Source organism: Schistosoma haematobium, chromosome 5 (genome assembly GCF_000699445.3).
Source record: "Schistosoma haematobium chromosome 5, whole genome shotgun sequence".
Classification (NCBI taxonomy): domain Eukaryota; kingdom Metazoa; phylum Platyhelminthes; class Trematoda; order Strigeidida; family Schistosomatidae; genus Schistosoma; species Schistosoma haematobium.
The window spans coordinates 19124749-19147990 of record NC_067200.1 but is presented as its reverse complement, the minus strand read 5'-3'; the positions used below and the strand labels follow the sequence as shown (position 1 = coordinate 19147990).

General features: G+C 34.8%; 1 protein-coding gene across 1 annotated transcript; it reads right to left on the bottom strand.

Annotated features, from left to right (window-relative positions):
* Positions 1-8684: 8684 nt before the first annotated feature.
* MS3_00000730 (uncharacterized protein) lies at positions 8685-16947 on the bottom strand. The gene is made up of 11 exons (XM_051208387.1): positions 16868-16947; positions 16627-16768; positions 16501-16590; positions 16377-16446; positions 15991-16083; positions 14968-15018; positions 13594-13658; positions 12861-12927; positions 10978-11055; positions 9612-9760; positions 8685-8871 (listed from the first exon to the last, which is right to left on the bottom strand). Exons 1-11 carry the CDS (start codon positions 16873-16875, stop codon positions 8719-8721), a joined length of 966 nt encoding a protein of 321 aa, XP_051065106.1. The 5' UTR covers positions 16876-16947; the 3' UTR covers positions 8685-8718.
* Positions 16948-23242: the final 6295 nt, after the last annotated feature.

Below are 23242 nucleotides of genomic sequence, written 5' to 3'. Positions count from 1 at the left end.
GTACTTTCTTGTTCTTTATCAACACATTTTACTTAATTAATTAATTAAGAATTATTATAATATATTCTATATTTTGTAGTGATATGAAACTTCAACAAATTAAAGAATGCCTCTTTCTAATAGTACATTCATATGACTGATGCTCACCGACATACACAGAACAAAGATGAATGAAGTTTTCATCTTAAAAACAAATACTGCTTCTCTAAACACAATGTGATTTGAATACATATGCGTTTTCCGTCAATTCATAGAAGGTGTTATTTCAGCTATGAATAAACACTGTAGCCACCTAACATCATATTCGAGTTAAGTTCAGTCATCGCTTTTATAGAATTATCTACTTCATGCGTTCTCAGTTTATCAATCTATGGAATTATCATTGATAATCCTGATGCCTTTCAGCACGAATAGTTATTGCGTCCCATGTGTATGGAACATGACACTTGTCCATCACCTCGATGACATAATCTAAAACACGAACAGTGTATCAATCACTGTAACAGATAAGCTGATCGTTACCCAATATTCTTTATAGATTAATTACAGTATTGAACAAATGTATGTTTGTATTGAATATCGATTGAAGTTGGGTATCATCGTTTGGTGGAATCAATCAGATTTACAGGAACATTTTGAAATATCATTAGGTTTTGAGATTCGTCCTAATTTTGCAGCAGAATCAGAATGAATTTCTCGGTAGTGAAGCATTTATAAAACTATTCATTAGCATTTCAGGTATGTCTGTCTCAATGACATCAAATTCATATATTTGATTGATGTTATTGTGGAGGTATTTTTATTGGGTTAGATAATATTCGGTGTTGAAAGTCTGTCGGCAGAAATCCATGAATTCAGGTCTCATAGTGGTCGGTACAGTTCAGTGGAGTTTACATTCCATTCTGAAGAAACCAATACTCCTTGTGTGATGCAAACTCATATCACACAACTTTGCACAGTGAGAATTAACTAATCCTATTCTCGAGGGTGCTGACATAAAATGGCGTGTTCAAATAATACTGAGCATTTTCTCAGGATTGAGCTACAGAAGTTATCTTTTGAATGTCGGTAGTCAGTGAGATTCACTTGTCTGTTTTGCCTTATTGTGACTAACTAACTCACAAATGTTTGTCACGCAATTTTGATGCTGACCGAATATATGTTTTAACTGAATATGGATCCAGTTCAACAAAAACATTTGTTTGATGTAGACCAAATTGTACATGAAGATAAATGTGTTTTACGTGTCCGTCATCCAACATTAAAAATGGTATTTTGGAATCAGCACAAATGAAAACGTTCTTATAATTCAACCTTTCAGAAACGCTTGAAAATTCTCTCATCATTATTACGATTACTGTTATAACTACCAATATTGTTGTTTGATCTGTTTTTGTACTACTAGTCCAAGTTCGTTCCTGTTGGTCCATTCAAACTCAAATATTCGTTCAGACGTCGGCTGACTGATTTGTTTTCGGATCAGTATGCTTGTGGCCTGACCTTCAGTTATATTATTCATTTACACACAGTAACCTGAAATAAAGCACCTAGCGGTTGGTTTGAAATTCGCATTGTATTTGTATGGTACTCAATGCATAGCATTCAGATATCATTGATTTGTATTTTAAGGCTCATAAATAGCATAAGGATTAACGATTGTGGCAAGAACTGTCAACTGTTTAGAATACATGACCCACAAATCCCCAATTCTTCAGATAATAAAACCTCTGTTTTTGTCTATATCACATGCACTGTTAATGTTGGCAGTGAATATTCTCCACATCTACTGCTAAATGACTCAGTTTCAGCTTTATTAACAAGTTCTATTTTGAGATCGAATAGCCGTGATTATATTAAAAGTGACTGAGACGGTATCTATAAGTGATGATGTGATATGCGTTTAAATGTGTGCAGTCATTTGCAGGTTGTTTTTCAAAGCATGATGAGATTAGGCAAGAATCAAAGCCACTATCACCTCTCAAACTGCTATTGTCGAGGGATGTTGTTCCCGCGTTACTTGAAGTTATCATTATATTAGAATCTGTTATGGATTATATCTATGATTATTATGCTAGGCGATAGATCACTCGAAATACTGTGATTATCTATAACATACCCGAAAACATGCCAGTGAATCTATACGAAATTCGGTAATGAAGACAACTGACCTCTACGATAGTCCATATCAGTCCATTCACCTTTATAAATGGTACCAGAAATCCTCGTGCCTTATCTTGTTTGGATTCGATTCTCATTTATTATCTGAACAGCACAAAGAAATCTGAGTGGCTATTGTGGGCGCTTACGAAGATTAGAATTGACAGTATGATCTCGGATAAGTCCACGAGTTGGAGTCTTACACAAAATCGTATCACAAACAAACATACAGCTTTTGAGACTGTAACGAACACTGTCGCTTCAGCAGCAGGACCAATTTATGTGGCTAAACTCCGGTCCACAAAAGCTGATTACTCCCCTATATAACCAAGTACTTAACCTTACTGCTGAAAAGTCGTGTATACTGGAAAACATAATTCCAGTTATCTCTGAGATTATTAAATATATCATGAGTGACGAACTATTCGGCCACCTACTCATCGAAAAATGATTCTCAGCATGGCTTTCTGTGAGCAGATCTTGTGTGATATATCAATCTTGACATTAGTCTTGTCTAAGTTTAATTAATGATAACACTTTTTCAAAGCGTTCGACATAGACACATAGTTCTCATGGAAAAACGCGCATATTATGGGTTTCGATGCACACCGACACCAAATAGTTAAAATGAACTCTTCCTTGTCTAACGCTGTCCCTGTCAGAAGTGGTATAATCAGAAGTGGTGTCTCAGGCCCATTTCTATTTCTAGTTTTTATGAAAGACATTTGTGAAAGTGTTCTTGTAGATAGGCTCATTCTGTAACTTCTTTAACTGGACACATGCTAAATGAACTTTTTCTTACATTACTATTATGATTATATCGCTATCACACACTGATTTATGTTCGATATTACCCTCATTTTTCTTATATGCATCTGTCTTTGTTCATCTCTTCACATTCACATTGATATTGTGTGTATCTAGTGCTTCTTTATAACAATGATAATGTGATGAAATAAAATAAACGAACTGTCCTTTACATCCAGTTACGCAATCCAATATGCAGAAACTTCTAATTACAACATACGTGACTTCTTGTCATTAGTGAAAGTAACTCATTCTAATTCATCTTCCGCTATGAATTATTCTACCCGTTATTTCTGCAGACTGTTGAATTACCTGCACAATCCATATATAAACTGGAATCACTCCCATCCATTGTTCGCTGCAGCGGTGCTTATGGCTCCTCTGAGAATGCAATAAGTGTTTTAGCACACGCAAGTATATCTTATTCCATAAACTAGATTACAGAAACTCTAGCTGTTTACCCATTCTTATTACAGAATCCACCAAGTTAAATCATTTACATCCTGTTGCTTCATATTTACACCGCCCATGTCAACCCTTACTACTTCGAATAATATTTATCATGGACAGTATATCAGTGAGTCACATAACACGTGCACTATGGTAGAACTGACTGTCATATTTTAACAATTATTACCTTATTGGAGCACGCACTTTCCTTCTGCTTTATTTTCTCTAGTTATAGATGATTACAATAAACTTGTTTTGGCGCAGGGAATTTGAACTGGTAAACTCAAAACAATCTTATGTCCTTCGTTTGTTCTCCACATGTAATGCTACAATTTATATCAAAATGACCATGCCTGTTAACTGGCATGAATTCTGTAACTATTATTTTCGGAATGTATATGCATTATTCTGAGATGATATGACGTTTTCCAGTTGTTTGGCTGGAAATAACTCTTCAGAGTTACTTGTTGAGATATATATGAACGTGATGCGCTCTTTTCACATAAGGTTGCAACCGGTAAAGTTAACGGAATTATCTGGTCTACTACTGATGTGTAGCTATAAATTGACAAAGTTCACAATCTATCAATCTGTCAGTATGAATCAATCGATTCGGTTATTCTACGAAAGATACAGAAAAATTAGTAACTCGTGGACGAACGTAGTAATTCGCGTTGTCAACTAATTCATTAGAGAGAAATACGAGGGTCATACTTATGTGGTTATTTAAACCTGTAATTATAGCTCAAAAATCGAACTGTAGCATGACCCACATGCCAACATGTGTCACATTTTCAGATGTTAGGTAGTTGGAGTTAGTCACTCCAAAGCGAAATCTAATAAGAGGATATGAGTACATACATCCATAAGGACGAGGATGAATCGTCGAGTGATATTTGAGCGATCAACATTTTAGATAGAGTGTTCTGGTGTGTGTGTTCTGGTGATCATAACGGTACAGAGAAATATGTACAGTGTTGCTATTCAAATAACAATGTGTGTTTTTAGGTTAATAAAATGTTTTAACCCATAGTAACCTTAGTCGAGTTTGGTTGTAGGATGGTCGCTATAGCATGATGATTGATCAATTTGCAAACAAAATATCAGTACTAAGTACCTCAGAAAACACATTTTCGTTTGCATTGAGCAGTGAGATGACTGAGAACTGCAATTGTGACCGCTGAACTTCGAGCTAGCGAGAGAATAAATGAGTGGATTTTTCATATTCTTAACACTGTACCTAAAAGACCTGTACCATATGCTGCCCTCCCAATGGTGGGGAAAGAATTTGCCTCAGAATAGGCATTATCGATTGCAGTAATAAACAAGAGCGACCATGCGTCTATTTTTATGCCGGTTACTCAACCAAGGTAAATAAAGCCGTAGAAACGCTTCAGTATCCTTTTTAGTTATATTGAGGTAAATGTTAAATTATAGGAGCGTTCTATGTTATTAATGGGTTAATATTTCATTTGTGTAAATATTCAACCAATAGTTCAGTTACATTCATATCACTCTTATTACAAGATATATTTTGATCTACAGACCGTTATTATGCGATTCACTGTTTTCAAATCATGAGTGTTTCTTGATTACAGACTCACGTTGTGTCATGTCATATGATCTGTTTGGCTTGTACATAAACCATGTGTGTTTGAAATAGATGATTCGCATGGTGGAAGCTGATATTGGTGATCTGAACATACTACAGCCGCTGCAGCAGATAAACACGTTTACATTCAGCCACGATAACATTAACTTGTTTACTGATCCTCGAAATTGAATCCAGTTCATGTTTGTTTAATCCAAACATATCACGGCACTGATTCATTTCATTCCTTTCTGGCATCCAATCAACTGATAAACCTATACTTCAAAAACCATGATGAACAGGGTAACCATCAATTTACAAAACTCCTATCAATTCAAACAATCGTTGCAATACAACTGGAAAGTAATAAAGACATTTTATTCACTCAAAAATTCTCAGTTGATATGGATGAAGAATATGCTTTTCAATAAATTCTATCCAGTTTCTACAATCATCTCATGAAAATAGATCATCCAAAATGTGTTCAGATTGAAGGCAAAATGCATCGTTTATAAATGACAATATATGAATTGAGGATTGTTTGTAATAGAAAATAAAATAGAAACTTTAGTGTTGGAATGACTATTATGTAGTGTTGACTTTACAGTAATGTGTAATTTTCACTGGGACCTGCCTATATCTATTAGATTAAAAATCATTCATACGGCTGAAACAACAGCTATTCACATCAAAATCCCGAGTTCTGCATCCAGGAGAATTATATTCGACCTAATGCGTAATTTTATCAGCATTCACCCCATATATATCATTGTGGACCTAATTCATATTATTTTGCATACTATATAACTTACAACTCGTAATTACATTTGTTTCTCCTACTCTATCTAACCCATATTGATTTCTGATCATTAACCTGACAATAACATTTACTGAATGCAGAGGTCATCATGGCAATCAATGTATTTCACCCTAAATTTGGATGGTTTTCGGATGACTCAGCTGTATACATATTCTACAGAAATTGTACAGGATTTCATCAACACTATTTTTGATCATTAGCCAGACAATTACATTTAATGTATGAAACATTTGACTTTAAGATTGTGACTTAGGACGGACGAGTGATGTACTTGCACTCACTCAACCCACAAATGCAAGCGATCGCTTCTCAAAAATACCATTTTAATATGAAATACATGTGACATTTATATCGCTTTGTCCGTATTCATTGTATGTTCTACTCAACCGTTCCTCAGTTCTTGAATGTCATTGATTGGCTTGCAATTTTTGTCCTCAACCGCCCTCTCTGGATTATGATAATTCGCTAAGTGTTTCAGTGTTAAATCATATGGTTTTTGCATATCTCCCTCACTAAAGGCTTTTTCCACTGTCGTCGCTAGACCTTGCACGTTCTTCTGCTTGTCAGTTCTAATGCTTCTCTTCACTTGCTTGTTTGATTCAGTGCATCCTAATTGTGCTTTGACTTCCTCTGTTCTTGTTATGTTAATCTTAACTTCCTTCTTGTTTTTCGTCTCTTGAATCTTGTTCAGGGTTTTGATGGAGAGACATTTCTCATGATGATGCTTCTTGCGTTTCAGAACCCTTTGATTAGTTGAAGTTAGTGTTTTCCGGGTTGACTAAATAATGTACCTATGTGTAGCTACTGTAAAGTCATTCAGTTAAGAGTAACATTCCTGTAAGTGTCATAAGTAATTATGGCATTTTAGTGGTATAACTTATTTGTGAGGCGTGATACCATTATACATGTTTGCAGGAGTGCGAATAACGTCGTACGCAAACAACTGATTCGGTTAAATATAAGTGCATGACACCCACGAGACTACTGCTCTGAAACAATATGTCTCAATCTGAGCATCCTACCAAATCTGTATGTTTACAATCCTTATGCTTTAGGGGAACGCTAATAGATAGACTTAATTTATTCTCAGACTTGTTCAGTTAGTCTGCTTAGAGAACTGTTTACACGTTGCTATTTGCTAATTATTCACCGATAAATAACAGGAAGACATCTCTATGTTTATCCAATCAGTCTTAAAGATCAAAATATTTCGCATCAATATTCTTGTTTGAATCTTTAGCTAGGAAAAAGCACCATAGATTGCTGATCAGTACGAAAAATGGTTGTGACGAAATTCAATTTAGAAGCCGGTGTGCATTGACACAGAATGAGTTTGAATACGATGTAATTAAGTATAAAATAGCTAATAACGTCTCAATCGATGTAACGTGAAATAAAGTGACTAGAGAGTGTTTTGGGTTTGATATCAAATCGTTCTAAACACTGGTCTGAATGCGTTATGGCGTAAGAAGAAAACGTGGCTTTTGTGAATAGACGAACTCGCATATGAGGGATGTAAATGTTCAAATCGGTTTGATGCGTATCAAGGATAAATATCAGCTAGTTGTATTTATGCAGCAAGTGGTGTACAACCTAAGAGTTATTGTTGTACATAATTGACAAGTAGAGGACGAATACTATCACTACCTGCAGATTGTTTTCAAGATAATTATGGATTGAGATGTGGAATGGATAAAACTAATGCGATCAGCTTAGTCTCTTCGGCACATCTGTCCACACCAAGATTGTGGAGAACATATTTTTTGACAGTCAGATCGGTTCTATTTAGTTGATTTAGACAGTTTTCTTTCAACATATCGCTTATTCTCTCTAGTTGTACATGGCCTGACAAATCGGTGGTTCGACCAATATTGTTGGTCCCCTCGATATATACATATGTATATACATATTATATACATGAGCGTTTACTTATAGTTTCAGATTAATTCAGAAGGACTATTTTATTACTGTTAGGTTCTATTTATCTCCGGAGTTTGACTATAAGTGACATGCTCTCAACAGAAAGTCGTTTCATGTATTCGATGTTCTTTGCAATTATTTGACTGGACAAAATTGTATCGTTTTTTGTTGCAAAAGTAACATACGAGTATTCATGAAACCATCTTACTCGATTGAAAGACTGAAACAATCTCGAATAGCGAATTATTACGACGTTAAAGCACTTCAGTATCATGGAGGTGACTGAAAACCTATTCAGCGCCCAATGTGTAACATTTGTGCCCCGCAACACTGTAATTCAATGTGCAATGCTGTAATTTTATCCCACGAACACATTTAACGCATACGGCTCTCAAATCTTTAGTCAAAGCATAGGAATCTTGTGTTATGCTGACAAAGACTACTCTAGTGTAGGCCTTTCTAAAGACTAAGCTTTGAAACGAACCGTTGATCATATACTGCACATCTCAACAATAAAATCATGAAGGGTATAATGATCAGACTAGATTGCATCCAGTTAATCATAGTTTGTCACTCAACGTGATCATGCAATAATCACGTACCGAAGTGTGTAAGTGCCTAGTTAGTTAGTGATAAGATCATTCAACATATTACTTGATTAAAATGAACAATTACAATGAACTCATAATAAAAAATTCAAGTATAAAAAGGCACGACTATTTAAAATATAACACATGTAGGACCATTATGATGTAATACACTTTTGATTAGATGAAGGCGATTAGGCGAATTTTAAAAACAGAATGTGTAATATATTATCAATAAGAACACGTCAGGTATTACGTAAACAAGCATAAAAATGTACGTAGTTCAGTGAAGCAATGAGTCAAATCATTAGAATGATCAACTAGATCAAACGTTTTCTAACTAATTACGGAACAGAACGAACGTGAACAGAATAATATGACGTGACTCAAAATCTTACATTTTTTCTTTTATGCCGCCATCTCCAAATAGCACAACCGATGCATGCAAGTAGCAAAGAGATGATCAAGGGTATGCCAACAAATAAGTACTCAAATGGTTTGATCTGTTTATTCACTTCGATCATTCCAGTTGTCATATTCTGAACAAAAAAATAGAACAGTAGCATTTATTACTAAAACTCAAATAGTTAACATGTATTGAGCAGATACTTTCCTTGATTTTCAGTGTAACCTGAGATTCTGTTATCCATGATGCTGTCTCAGTGTGCTTGATGGATGTTTGTGTACTCAGATCGTTAACATCCGAATTCTTTTGTACAAACGAAATAGTGGTATTCATTACTAAAAATAAAATGTCTACTACCGAATTGATATTCTTTGTGATAGGTACGCACTAACCTACGACTAACGGACAACTTTTCTCAACTTGTCTTTTTACTATAATTAAGATTTGATTAAGTGAACAATTATTGATTGAATAGCTGAGTGGAAATATTTGTTCGGGTAATAATGTAAATTTATGTTTATAATGAAAACTAGAACCGTAATTAATTCAGTCACCTTCATTTGGATTCCACTACGTATTAGGGCGTATCCAAAATGCCTTAATGGTTATTCTTCAGTACAAACGTCCGTTTGAATTCTACACGTTTCCTCATTCGAACTGGTTTCATTTGTATTTTGTTACAATCAACATTGATATTCGGTTTCATTTCGCATTTCTGAAATTAACACACGTTGAATGAGCTGAAAAATCGATGTGTTCTCAAGCATCGATCCCTTTTTACTGTTTCCAGGGAAAGAAAGGATTTTACTCATATCTGATTAGGTAAAGTCAACATATACAGGGCTTTTTTAGGTAAGCCCAACAAGTACTAACCTTATTACAGCAATCGCTTAATTTCAAGTCATGAGTATCATGATCATTACTTTCAATGCATGTGTTTGCTTTCTCGCACCAAATACACGTCATATTCCATGTTGTTGCGTTTCGGCATGATTCAGTCGAATTGTATCGTTGACAAATTGCTGTGAAAAGAATAAGGTGATTTCATTTTTAGTTAATAAAGAATAGATAAGTGCGTTGAAAAAAGTAAGAATGACACAATGATATGATGGTGTTTTCAGTGTTAAGTGACTTTATCATCCAGTGAAAAATTGTCATCACGACGCACTATGTAATATTTTGTGCACTTTTCAACTTCACTGATATTTCACGGCATCACGTTTGAATTGGTTGAAACTACGTTGCGTGTCAACCGTGAATGATGAGCTGCGATAGGCAAATTTGATGTATTTCAATGACTGCTTACATTCAAATATGTACACACGGTGTCGTTATTAGCTTCGAAAATGCGCATTGCAATAAAATTTGCAGTTTCGGTTCACGGTATCAGTTTGATGATTGCAATCAATACAAGAAGGTGAGTTGTTCATAGACTCACAGTTCGCTTTCAATTATAATAAACCAATGGAACAATAGGGAACAGTAACATTGTTCTTCCAATCATCAAAGACATTCTCCTTGAAAGGACTTCAGTAGACCTTCGTTGATGTAAGATATTGAAGTATGTTTGCTGATTCCGGTCTGTTCATTCGATGATGGAAAATATCTCTCGTGGTCGAAATTTTATTTCATTAGTCTAACTCGTATTGAACGGAAATCTGGTTTTAGCTACTCAGTGTTCATATTCACGAGAAGAAACATATTTTCATACTGTGAAATTAATTCTCAAAATGACCATGATAAATTGTATTTTGAAGACGTGACATCTTTATACCTTTAATTTATCGGATGTGTACGACAGAAGAGAGCTTTCCGAATTCGACCGTATTTTTAAGGTAGCCGCAATTAAATCCAGTGTTGTCTCAATTTCAATGCCTGTTGAATGTTTGATATCACATGTAAAAAAAGAAAATCGGACTATTCCAAGTCAACTGACTGTCACTTCCCTCTCTTCAGACTAAAATGATCTCGCCTATCGTTGTGTGACTATGTGCTTAAGTGCATTTTATCACGTTCAAAGCTGTAATATCAGTTCAAAATGCCCCGTAATCATTTTTAACATTCAAAAGCGAATAGAGGTGTGGTAATTATAGGTAAGCGAGACGTCGTTTGAGTCAGATGACTGGATATCATTGAATAGCTGACTACAGTTGCTCTTAGAATTTTCAGTTTGAAGAGACAAAAGTGGTGTATTCAAGTGTGAAAATAGGTAATGCTGGTAAACTGAGGAATAACATACTTCCGATGGCTTCATACTCCACCAACGTGCCAGTCCTGATCCATTTTCCAGGAACAATTATTTCGTAATCTGTATTATCTTGTGTGACAAATTCAACAGAAAAAGATACTTAAAATTTTCATATCTATTTAAGATATAACAAGATTTTTGCAATATTCAAGACTCGGTCACAAAAAGAAACTAGAAAATTTCCCGTAACAGACGTAGTATTAATCATCAAACGTACCAAAAATTAAAGGTTTCATTCGACGTGAGTTTCAAAAGCGATCGATATTTGAACGATGAGTTGAAAAACGGTGATTGCTTCATTTATTTTACGTAAACATCAGTGCAACATCTGCTTGAAATAGGTGTAACTTTACGTATTGTTTCACATTTCAAATAACATGTAGGCAACATGAAAATTTACAATCCAGAGAAGAATGGTTGCTCTCAGTGAAGACTCAGAGGCGCGTTTCGTCAGTCAGATATACCTGCATCTCAGAATAATGTTTACTCTGGGACTAAAATACAGCAACAATCTTGTCAGACGCCGTTTGCACATACACCTAGATACTTGGTCCATATACACACTGGCCTGTACGTTCGGGTGAAGTTCTGATTCATTTACATATTGTTTAATAAATCCTTTAACAAACATTTGAGACTGCAGTCGATCCTACTGCCAGTCGGTGTCTACATCTTGCTCACAATTTTCGTGAATTTAGACAATATCGGGACAATCCCCACAGGGTGCATATGCATCAAAACACCAATAAGACCATTCACGCAAACATTACAAATATGAAAATTATCTTCACTATTTAAAGACTAAGTAATGCATTTCGAACGATCAACATATGCTACATGACCAACCATTCAGTGCATTTTTCTACGTTCATTCACGAAACATTGTATCTAACTCGACTAATCACACACAATACGCGTCTTGAAACTAAGCTTCGTCTTCCAACATCACATTGTCATTTCAGTGAAGCCTAGCGATTAAGCAGTGTGTAAACGTAATATTTGTTCGACGTTCAACCGCCTTAGTTCTATTTCATACAAAACAAACTTTCTTCTGCATTGAGGCGCGGTGTGACTGAGGATTGAATGTGTGACTGTCGTACTGTGTGTGATTATGTTAAAAAACAAATGTTAATATCGTCTGCTTAATAGCGTCATTCATATATCCTTGTCTGGACCAACAAATCGGTTACCATAAGTGTGGGACGTCTCCAAATAGCCAGTAAAACGATTACGACGAAGACATTCATATACCTTAGTTGTTTTATTTGAAGTATCTGGATAAGTGAGCGTCAGCATATGTGTTATGTAAAAGCCAATATCTATGAAATTTCGCACAGAATGTTGAGACGACATCATTACGATCTCAGTTCAAAAACTCAAAACACTTCTGATGATAGTCGTTGGATTGTAGACACATAGTTTGATTTCAATTCACGTAATTACACAAAGCCATCGTTCAAAGGATCTAGTCACAATTATCAAACACTTTCAGAATTCGGTTGCACTGACATTCATATTCAGGTGTGATACTGCATTTTCACTACAAGACGTGTAAACATTTCAGTGACGACATGTATTCAATATCCAGTAATATTTATACAGTCCGTTTACGAACTGTATTCCAAATTCATTTTGCACAATTATCCACAACACTTTCATGGCCTATTCATGAATTGATTTTACTCACGAAACAAATGATTGATGTGCACTGTAAGTAAATTATATGAGATCACACTGAGTGATTAAAGGAACAATCCGTTTTGTTATGGTTATCGCCGGGCACAGATAGAGAGGAAGATAACACGGACAGTTGAATGATGAGGCAAGTCATCGTACATCAAAATGTTAACACTATTTGTTAAAACGTTTCTTACTTGATCCACATACAAATTTACGGCTGATTTTCGATTGTCGTTTGCTCTCTTCAACTTCCATAGGAATCTAATATGAAATATCGGAAGTTATAGTCAACATTTATTAACACACAACCATCTGAAACAAAACCGAATAATCACAGGAGAAATGTTTAATCTCTCTAATTATCTGATTCACAAACAAATAATCATAATCATAGTAAGCATACTGATATTCTCTCTTTAGAATTCTTTTTTGTCTAACGTGCTTGAGTATTCAGAATAACTGCAGTTGTCAAACTCATGGTATGTGAAGACACACTGTCAGATGAATACCTAGGTCTGTATAAATACAGTGTGATTGCGAATAATTTCAAGGATGCTACTCTCAAAATATTCAACAGTGAACTTATGGAACAGCAATTATTCGGATGATGAACTAAAGCTCCACTGAATTTGACCCTTACCGTGAAGTACTCTAACATGCACTGTTTGTTACTATTCGGCACGAACACATCATTGATACTACTGATAAGAAATTATATTTGATGACTCAGTGCTTTAAACAATTGCAAAATCAGGGTTTTTCATAAAAAGATTTATTATGTTGTCAAAATGATTGTCTGCACATCACAGATTAATGATCTATTTCTACCATGCTCAAGATAACTTAATTTAATCGACAACGTTCACATACTTTAAAGACTTGATAAATCAAGACGAAACTAAATTTCCATTTCGTTGTTCAACTTACGTTTTCATAATAGAAAGATATTTTCCCATTCGGGTGTATCAAATAAATTGTCTTGGCTGTAACCTCTACAATTAAAAGACTAATAATAGTTAGAATTCAAGGAATAAATATGAAGCATGTTATCGTTAAATGTGAAACTATGTATGCTTACTCACAAAGTGGTCATGCTTCAGTGGGTATTTACTGCGTTATCTCTAATTCTTTCTTCAGTTCAGTTCGTAATTATTAAATTCAAGTGAACGTTATGTGAATGAAATAAACATGCATCCTTCTAGAAGACTGTCAAATGCTTATTTTCCGAAGTTGTATTATTGTTGCATTATTATTGAAACAATAAATCATAACGCTTTTCATTGAGATCTGACAGTCGGAGAGGTATTCACATGAACATTAGATTTTCTTCAATTAACCCCCAGACAATCGACTCTTAGCATATATGTTTTAAGTTATCAAGTGCTTCTTTATAAAGATGAACTTGGGAATTCAGTTTGATACGTAATGTATAAATATTTCAATCGATCAAGAAACTGTGAATATAGCCTTTGTTTGTTATAAATGAGAAATCAATGACTGTTTAAATATCGTCTCAAAGTTTCCTTAACTTGATTGGTTAATATTGGGGAATGGCTATACGATGAGTGGGTGTGTAAGTGAATGCGTTTTGTGCAGTAATGGCGTTGTGACGAACGCGCAACAGAACGTGTTTATTTCCAAACATAATCTCTAAAGATCCCACGAAAAATCAATTTCTGAATTCCATTTTTCATGGCGATTTTTTACGTTGTTAGCTCAAGTGTTTTCCTCAGATGAATTCATGATAAATATGTTCAAGTAAGTGACATGTGAATGAAATGAGCATGAATCGTTCAAAATAAATGTCAGGTGCTAAGTTCCTGAAGTCGTATTGAAACTGTATAACGTGAAGTAAGGATGGCTATGCGATGAGTGAATATGTGGATGAATGTTTTGTGTATAGAAATGGATTTTCAAAGAACATTCAACGCATCATTTTATCACGACTTCTCGTCTAGTTACACTGTAGCCTGTTAACGAAAGTGATACTCTTCATTGGTTTTCACAAGTAAAATAAAATTGTAACTGAATTCATCCACAATGATCAAATAAATGCTTATCAACTTAAGTATTTTTCATTTCATTTCGATTATTCTTTAAGTTTCAATCAATGTGTTGAATTGATGAGTAAAAAAGTTTACTCACAATTTTGACTTGATTTTCCAGAACGGTTACAAATTATCACTTTTTTCGATTTCTTAGGAGAGTTCAATGCCGTAAACTGTGAGTAATCATAATGAGTGAAGATAAAACGATACATTTCAACGTGTATGATCAAATGATCATCAAATGTTTACTTACCAGTATCATTAACTGTTTTCACAAAAGGCACTTTGACAGCGAATACGTCCTCTGAAACAATGATGATCAAAATAAAGCTTTGAATTTTTCTTACAATAATTGTAGGTCTGAACACGGACGGCCTTTACATACTTGTTATCTACTTCATTCTGTGATTCAAACCGAACATTGTAGTTAACTCAATGATTGACTCTTATGAGGAAGTATTTTTCAGGATTACTATCAATTCAACAATCTGATGAGCATTTCAATACAACCAACTGAGAAGAAGGATACAATTTTGTAAGACTAATTGAAGGAGCTTTATAATGAATAAGAGATCTCCAATATACATTTCATAATACTCGAAGAAAATCGTTTTCTCAGATTTTGTTATTTATCAATTCTGATAACTTGCCGATATGAATAGATGTGAACATGATCTTTTAAGTGTTCTGGATTGAGTAAATCATCTCGTTCCACGGGACAGTTATTAATCGTTCGGCGATCAGTTGTTTCAGGAAGTGTATGGATTCGTAGTTCATAACCATATAAATATGATTGCCAAGATGAAGTTTAATATTAAATGGTCAACAGACAGCAACATGGAGATATTTAACTTTTATGAATCAAGAAAGGTGTTGGACGGCATCAGGTCGAAGTTGATGGTTCATAGGCTTATATAATGCAATCTGACTTCGCGCAAATCATCGTTTATTGTTGCACATACGATCAGTTGGATTATTTTAGTCAATCAAGAAATATTGTGTCGGTGATATATCATCTCTTTTGTAATTATGATAGACTGTGTAGTAAGTTTATCATTTCCACTCAAACAATGAGTGTTTAATTTGGGTTGAGTCTCTGTTTTGTTTAACGAGTTGTGAACACACTAACTGTTACGAGAATCAAACAAGCAAAACAATCACTGTGTACCGATCAACTCTCATGTAATAATCAATTTAAGCGCGAAATCATTTATATGAAATCAGTGTAAAAAAAACGAATCAAAGAAATATAACACTGTGTTATCGAAGCACTCACTCCTATCCAAAAGTTCGAATTGATAATAGCTAGTGTCTACCATACGATTTGTGATTTGTCCCACGTATACAGATGTGTAAATTTTCGTTAAGCCTGTTTTTAATAAATTAAAACATTCAACTTGATTGACAACATCACAGTGAATGAATAAAAGATTTTGAAATAAACTAGATACATAACTGAGTTGCAAGAACTGTATTTCCTTTGCTATAGGGCGTTACACCATTGACAATTTGAACACAAAAATAGATCCAAAAACGTCTTGCAGCTCACAAGGCGCATTTAACGAACTCGCTGAGTATAATGCATAAACTTTAATTCATGAAATGAAATGTGATCAAGAAAACTCAATAACAGCTTTAGTTCAAAGAAATATGTTCACTTACCTGAAGGGAAAATATTAAAGATATTGATGCGAGTATCGTAGTATTTGAAGGGGAATTTCGGTTCAACAAACTGAAAAGATGCAAACATGGATAAGCACGTCAATTAGAAATGAAGTCAACTGACTTCATCATTAGTGAAAACTTGAAGTTCGCCATTCAAAAGCGGATTAGATTGATTGAGCTGAATTCTCTCTGTGTAAGCATGATAAAGAGACTGAGTATGTTTGTTACAATCAGATTGATTACTTACATATCTATATGAAGCATTTTCAAAAATTACTTTTTTATAGTTCTTCCAGTCAGGTTCACAGATGTCTTGACAACTGAAGAATTTTGGAAACAAGTTCACGATCAGAGAAAAACGTATCAACAGATCACGTTTAAGACCGTATCTAGAATTGTTCAGAAGAACAAAATAAGGTCATCTCAATAAATCAAACTTCAGTTTGTATTATTTACTCATTTACTTAGTCTATTCAGCTAACGCTCACCTCACCATCTCGTTCAAAGTAGTAAATCAGATTTGACTGCAACTCGTCAGGTTTTTATAGACTATCAAAGCGTTTTGTTGTTTCTCTCTTATTCTATATTTCAAAGTGACCATGTCCATTGTTCACCAATGATGAATCTAGCCGAACTCATCGTTATCCAATATTCTTCTGACTGTTGAGAAAATAAGCTGACATTTTTTTACCATTGGTTGAAATTCTTGACCCCTATTGTTGAGACCTAATTTGGATGTGATTAATAAAACTTTAAAAAGTGTGATTGGTTAACATGTAACTTATAATGTGTGCTCATGTGTTTGTGAACAAACAGTTTGTTGTCTGTCAATGTTACATAGTTTTGATTTGATTGACTGAAATCAATATAACACAAACTGTTCTGATTGGATGTCGAAAATGATACATCTGAACATGAATTTGATCTAGATGGAAACGTTCTGTCAAGTAATTTCATCATTGATTATTGGGAAATTTTAACGTCTGAAAAAGACCACCTTTATTCTATTTGACTACCGCGTTATACCGCTGGCCGTTATTTGGTATTCAGATGAAATGTCGCATCTGAAAACTAAATAATCAGCACTAGCAGAAAGGACTGATTTTCATTATAGTATTTTAATAAATTATTTCAACACATCATTTGTGCTTGTACTAATTGTTGTCTGAGTTAAAACCTACAAGTAAATCGCTGAGATAAGATGATGTCAAGAGTATATTTAACATACTCTGAAACTCGAAGATTGAAAAACGAATATAAGTCTCCACTTTCGTGACAATAATAAATTTGGCGAAACTGGTCAGGAATATTTGTGTTTGATTATTATGCGAAAATAATTTTAATCTTGGGAGAGTAGACTTCTGTTGCTTTACATTAAGAATATGTCGACGATCTCTCATCCTTTCTCTTTCTCCCGGTGATCTACTGGATCACGAAGACGTCAACGTCTGAAGGGAAACGCGAGATACAGTGGACATCTAGGATGCAACTGGACGATCCAAACTTTGCAGATGATCTGGCCCTTCTACCCCAAACGCAACAACAAATACAGGAGAAAACGACCAGTGTAGCAGCAGCCTCAGCAGCATCAGGTCACAATATACACAAAAGGAAAAGCAAATTTCTCCGATACGACACAGCATGCATCAATCCAATCATTATTAACGGAGAAGATTTGGAGGATGCAAAACCTTTAACATATTTGGGCAGCATCATTGATGAACATGGTGGATCTGATGCGGATGTCAAAGCGCGGATCGCTAAAGCAAGAGCAGTGTATTTACAACTGAAGAACATCTGTAACTCAAAACAACTGTCAACCAACACCAAGGTCAGGATTTTCAGTACAAATGTCAGGACAGTTCTACTGTATGGGGCAGAAACCTGGAGAACTACGAAAGCCATCATCCAGAGGATGCAGGTGTTTATTAACAGTTGTCAACGCAAAATAATTCGAATCCGTTGGCCGGACACTATTAGCAACAACCAACTGTGGGAAAGAACAAACCAGATCACAGCGGAGGAGGAAATTAGGAAGAATCGCTGGAAGTGGATAGGACACACATTTAGAAAAGCAACAAACTGCGTCACAAGACAAGCACTCACATAAAATCCTGCAGGCCAAAGGAAAAGAGGAAGACCAAGGAACACATTACGCCGGGAAATGGAGATAGAAATGAGAAAAATGAACAACAGTTGGATGGAATTGAGAAGGTTCAGGTTAGAGTGGGTTGGAGAGTGCTGATCGGCGGTCTATGCTCCATTAGGAGTACACGGCCGAAGTAAGTAAGTAATGTCTACGATAATGAAAAGTTTATTTTTTCGACTATCACAATCTGTTATCAAATAAGCAACTTCGATGTAATTTTGTGAATTCACCAACATCGCGATTGTTTTCAGTGGTACATTGTCCGTTCTCTGCTGTTGATCAGTGTCTATCTAAGAGGACAAAATTTGTCTCTGTTTGTGATAATGTAAATACGTTGTTGTGCTCATTAAGAGTATAATTCAGATTATAAAGTATTTAAGAGAGTGCTTCATCATACTACATATGTATTTTACGTATCGTTAATAGAAACTGTATCGTAAGCACTCATTATGGCTTATTAAATGAAGAGGTTATATGCTATTGGTGTTACGCCGCATCAACTCATACAATTTGTCAAGGCTTGTATTTAATCTGTTATTGTTTGCTGTTCTTTATTATCCTTCGACGGGTTTTCGAAATAAAGAATTCGCTGTGTTGTGAAGTGTGCTGAAAGCAGTTAGCATGCTTTGTGGTGATATTTTCGACTTCATTATAATTATTGTTTTGGATAAACATCTAATATCTTGCTAAAGCCTCTTAGGTGTTATTTTATCATATAATAACCATCCACTCTTTTCGTACATTTCTGTTCGTATACTTTCATGGTGCTCTGAGTAGCGAGAATAATTTGATCCGTTCTTTATTCTCAAGTAACAAAAAAATTTGCACTGAAAATATTACTGATGATTAGCTGAACATAATACAACAAACCGTTCTGAAGAATATCTTCGAACCCATGTCGGTTGACACTGCTTATTGGTGATAATCCGACATATAGTGATGCGTGATTTCAGATCCATAATAATTATCGCTGATTGTTCGTCGTTCTACTTGTTTGTATTTCGTCCTCTCTATCTTGGTCAAGTGGACAATCATCTTTTACACTCCCACTTTACTCTGAAGTGTGATGTATTTGGCCACAACCAGAAAGTGTGTTTAAGGTGATTTAGAAAACATTGTCCAACAGGAACAGTACTTGAGCACAATATGTACATCTTTTGTCATCTCAAAACTGTTTACACAGAGAACTGTAACTTGATGATTCAGTCAGTAATATGTGTTCTAGAGTGCGTTTTTGGATAAAGAAATTTTTTTAAGTAACAATAATGATAATAAGAGTGTGTACATTATCTGTCTGTTGACCTCAGTTGTTTAGTTTTAGCGATTTCAATGTCCATACTTTCCTGTTGTTTATCACCATATTCTATCTAATTATTCAAATCACATGGTAGTGATTTTATCAACAATCTAAAATATAATGAGCGATGTCGCTTTGTATTAATGCATTCATATGACTGAAAATCACTGACGCACATAGAACAATGACAAATGAAAAAGTTTCATTATACAAACAAAATGAAAAGTAAACAAATAGTTCATTCAAAAATTAATAGGAGGTCTAGCTTCACTTATGAATAGAAACTGTGACCATTGACTAACTTATTTCAAGTGCGCTCATCGCTCGTATTATCTTAGAATTACCAAGTTGTCATATACTGATTATATCAATCTAGGAAACTACCATTAATAAACCTATGCTTTTGGACTCGATCAGTTATTATATCCTATGTGTATTTTCTATGAGACTGTGGTCGATTGTCTTGAAGACACAATCTACATCACTTTCTGTGTATCGTTTTATACCAATCACAGTGACAGAAAAACTGATCGTTATCCGATATTCTGGATACACACATCTCAATGATGGCGGGATGTATGTTTGTGTTGAATATTGAATAAAGTTGGGTATCATAGTTTGATGGAAGCGATCGGATTTCACAGGAAATCGAAGACATTTTGACATATCGTTTAGAATTGAAATTCGTCCTTATTTTGTAACGTTATCTGAATGAAGCCGTTGTTACTCTTAAAATCGGTACTGCTGAACAATAACAAGCTATCCTAGATGACGGTTTATCAACATATGGTCGAGATAACGAATTTTAGATAGCTTACGTGATGTTCGTTTTGGGTTAAGAGGTTGAGCAGTGACATGTGAACTATTTGCTTTTACACTTCATGGAGAACTCGATTCAACGTTGATTCTGCAACATTTCATGTACAGAAGTCTCTAGTTTATTATTATTATTAATCAAATGACTGATGATGGTCATCTAAATGAACCCTATCAATAATTCCGTGTTGAGGCAGGTACGTTAGTGGCAAACATAATCTACGATGTTGTAATATGACTCCAATATTTATCACTTCGAACCAATCAAATAAGAATGTTGTCGCTAGAAAGTTAAACAGCCTTTCAATTGCTGTACGCTGCAAGCAACAGGTCAATAAAATAAGGAGTTTATTCAGCATACGCATATAGTAAAGGTTAATTCAAGACAACTGTACGCGGTTCTGACCACCAGCATAAGCAGCTAGAAATCCTTTCAACGGCTCAATGTTCGTTTATTGGATATATCAACTGATAATTATACCAGAGGTTGTATAATTTCATTTAACCATCATGTCAGTGTAGCGTTCATAACAATATTTACTAAACGCTATAGTTTCACGTATCCGTTTTCGTTTAGATTTCTTCGACGTGCTATACGTATGGATTTCAAATCAAGCAACTTACGGAAACAATGATTATATGAAACACGTTTACTTAATGTTCCACAGATTGATTTACTATCAGTAATACATTGATTCCTTGGAGAAAGACGATATTTTATAAATCAGCTACAATATTATATGAGTTTTGGATTTTCAAAAAGTGTCTGAGAAAATCTTGTTTTGCGAGTATATTCTACTTAAGATGTAAGTAAGGTTATTAAAGCTCCCCAAGCATTCTTCTGTATGAAGTTTGTGTTTCTTCGATTTACCTAGTTCAATGAAGTACACATAGGCTCAGCGTAATGTTAAAGTTATAATCTGAAGTGTTCAGGTTAACTTTTTTGTAAAAACCAGTGTGTCATCACTTTAACTCACCCTTTCACCCTCCGTTACTGGAAAACTTAGTTCCTGCTATTCTTTGATTATGTTATATACATCTACGGTGCTCTGATTTGTGCGATCTGATCATGTTTGAAAAATAGATGAAAATCGTGAACAGTAAGGGAAATAGTTTTTGAACTGATTTCAGCAAAGCGAATCTATGAAAGGAACAAGAAACAATATAATGGTTTAAGTTCATCTAATCAAGCTTGAATGTATTCAAAATCATCTAGATAATGGTAACAAAACTTATTGTGGAAGCATTTTACTGAAGGAAGTTGATCATTTGTCCATTGAATAAATATGGCCACATTCTTTTGTACATCATAACTAAGATTGTTAGTTAAATAATTCTATTCATTTCAGTCTTGTGAGTTCACTATGCCAAAGACACTATATATAGTAAGCAAATTGAGCTAACGCATCACAAAACAGACATCCTGTAAATTTTATTTGATACCCTTATTTCTAACTACTTATCTTCTCAAGTCTAATTGTGTTTATGTGTTCTTTTATACTCATGATTTGATTTCCTGAACTCAAACTACTTGACCGTTCGACAATCACCTATTGGATTGATAATCCTGATTGATATTGATGTGATTCATGATTGTGAATTGATCTGATTACTAGCGTTCTTGAAATTATTCGAAATTCAAACCACAGTTATGATGTTTCCGAGCGAAGATTTCTGTCCATAGTTGTCACGATTGATTGATATCATTGATGCTGTATTGTCCATGTTCACATCCAACCAACGTTTGTGTAGCTGTGTATCTAGATAGTGTCCATCCTGACCATTGTGGTACTTCTTGAAGTTTAAATAAATTGTTTTGCATTGTTTCGGTGTTGGGTCCATCGGATTGCAAAACTAGCATAATGTGACTGTTGCGCCTTCTGAGTGATGTTGATTCCAAAGTGTTTTACAATTCCGATGGTGAATTGTGGAACACGTTTCATATCATGAAATAAGATTGGTTTCTGCCCCTTGATTTTACCGCGGTTTGTTTATTCGCCTAAACTTTTCGACGAATTTGTGCCAGTCGTCAAACATACTGGGTTTATATACAAACCGAATAGACTGAATCGAACCATAAAAAAGAAAATAACAGTTGTACAAGCTTTAGCCAAAAGTGGTTGTGAATATGGGAGACTATAATTAATCGACTTGGCATAACAGAAGAAAGGTAAATCATATGATAATAATCCACTGGTTTGAAAAAAGCTTACAATAAGAGGGACATGAATATGCATATTTTAGCTACTTAACAATTAAAAAGTAAAAATAATATATGTCGTATTAATCCAAATCCCTAAATGCCCTTGTACAGCCGTAGAGTGGAGAGAGTCAACTCTCCCTCTTGAAATTTCATCACATGGCCACATGCATACGAACAATTTCAGGGAGGTCCTACTCACTGTTTTCTGATAGCTGGGATGAAAGGAAGAAGGGCGAATGTCCGGCGCTTTAACCGGGTTAGTAGATATGGAGGATACACATGGGGGAGTTGGAAAATTCTGATTTCAAAATAATGTTGCACATGGGCTCCATGATCCTGAAGAAGCGAATGGCGTACGAAGTAATTATTATTCAACGGCTATCATGGGACTGCATCTC

Bases quoted from the DNA above. Each gene is read 5' to 3' on its own strand.
- MS3_00000730 (XM_051208387.1), bottom strand. The intron at 16,084-16,376 runs GTAAGTGAACAT...TATTAAAAACAG, and splicing joins CTTTAATATTTTCCCTTCAG to GCTTAACGAAAATTTACACA. The intron at 8,872-9,611 runs GTTAGTACTTGT...TTTTTTGTTCAG, and splicing joins TAAGCGATTGCTGTAATAAG to AATATGACAACTGGAATGAT.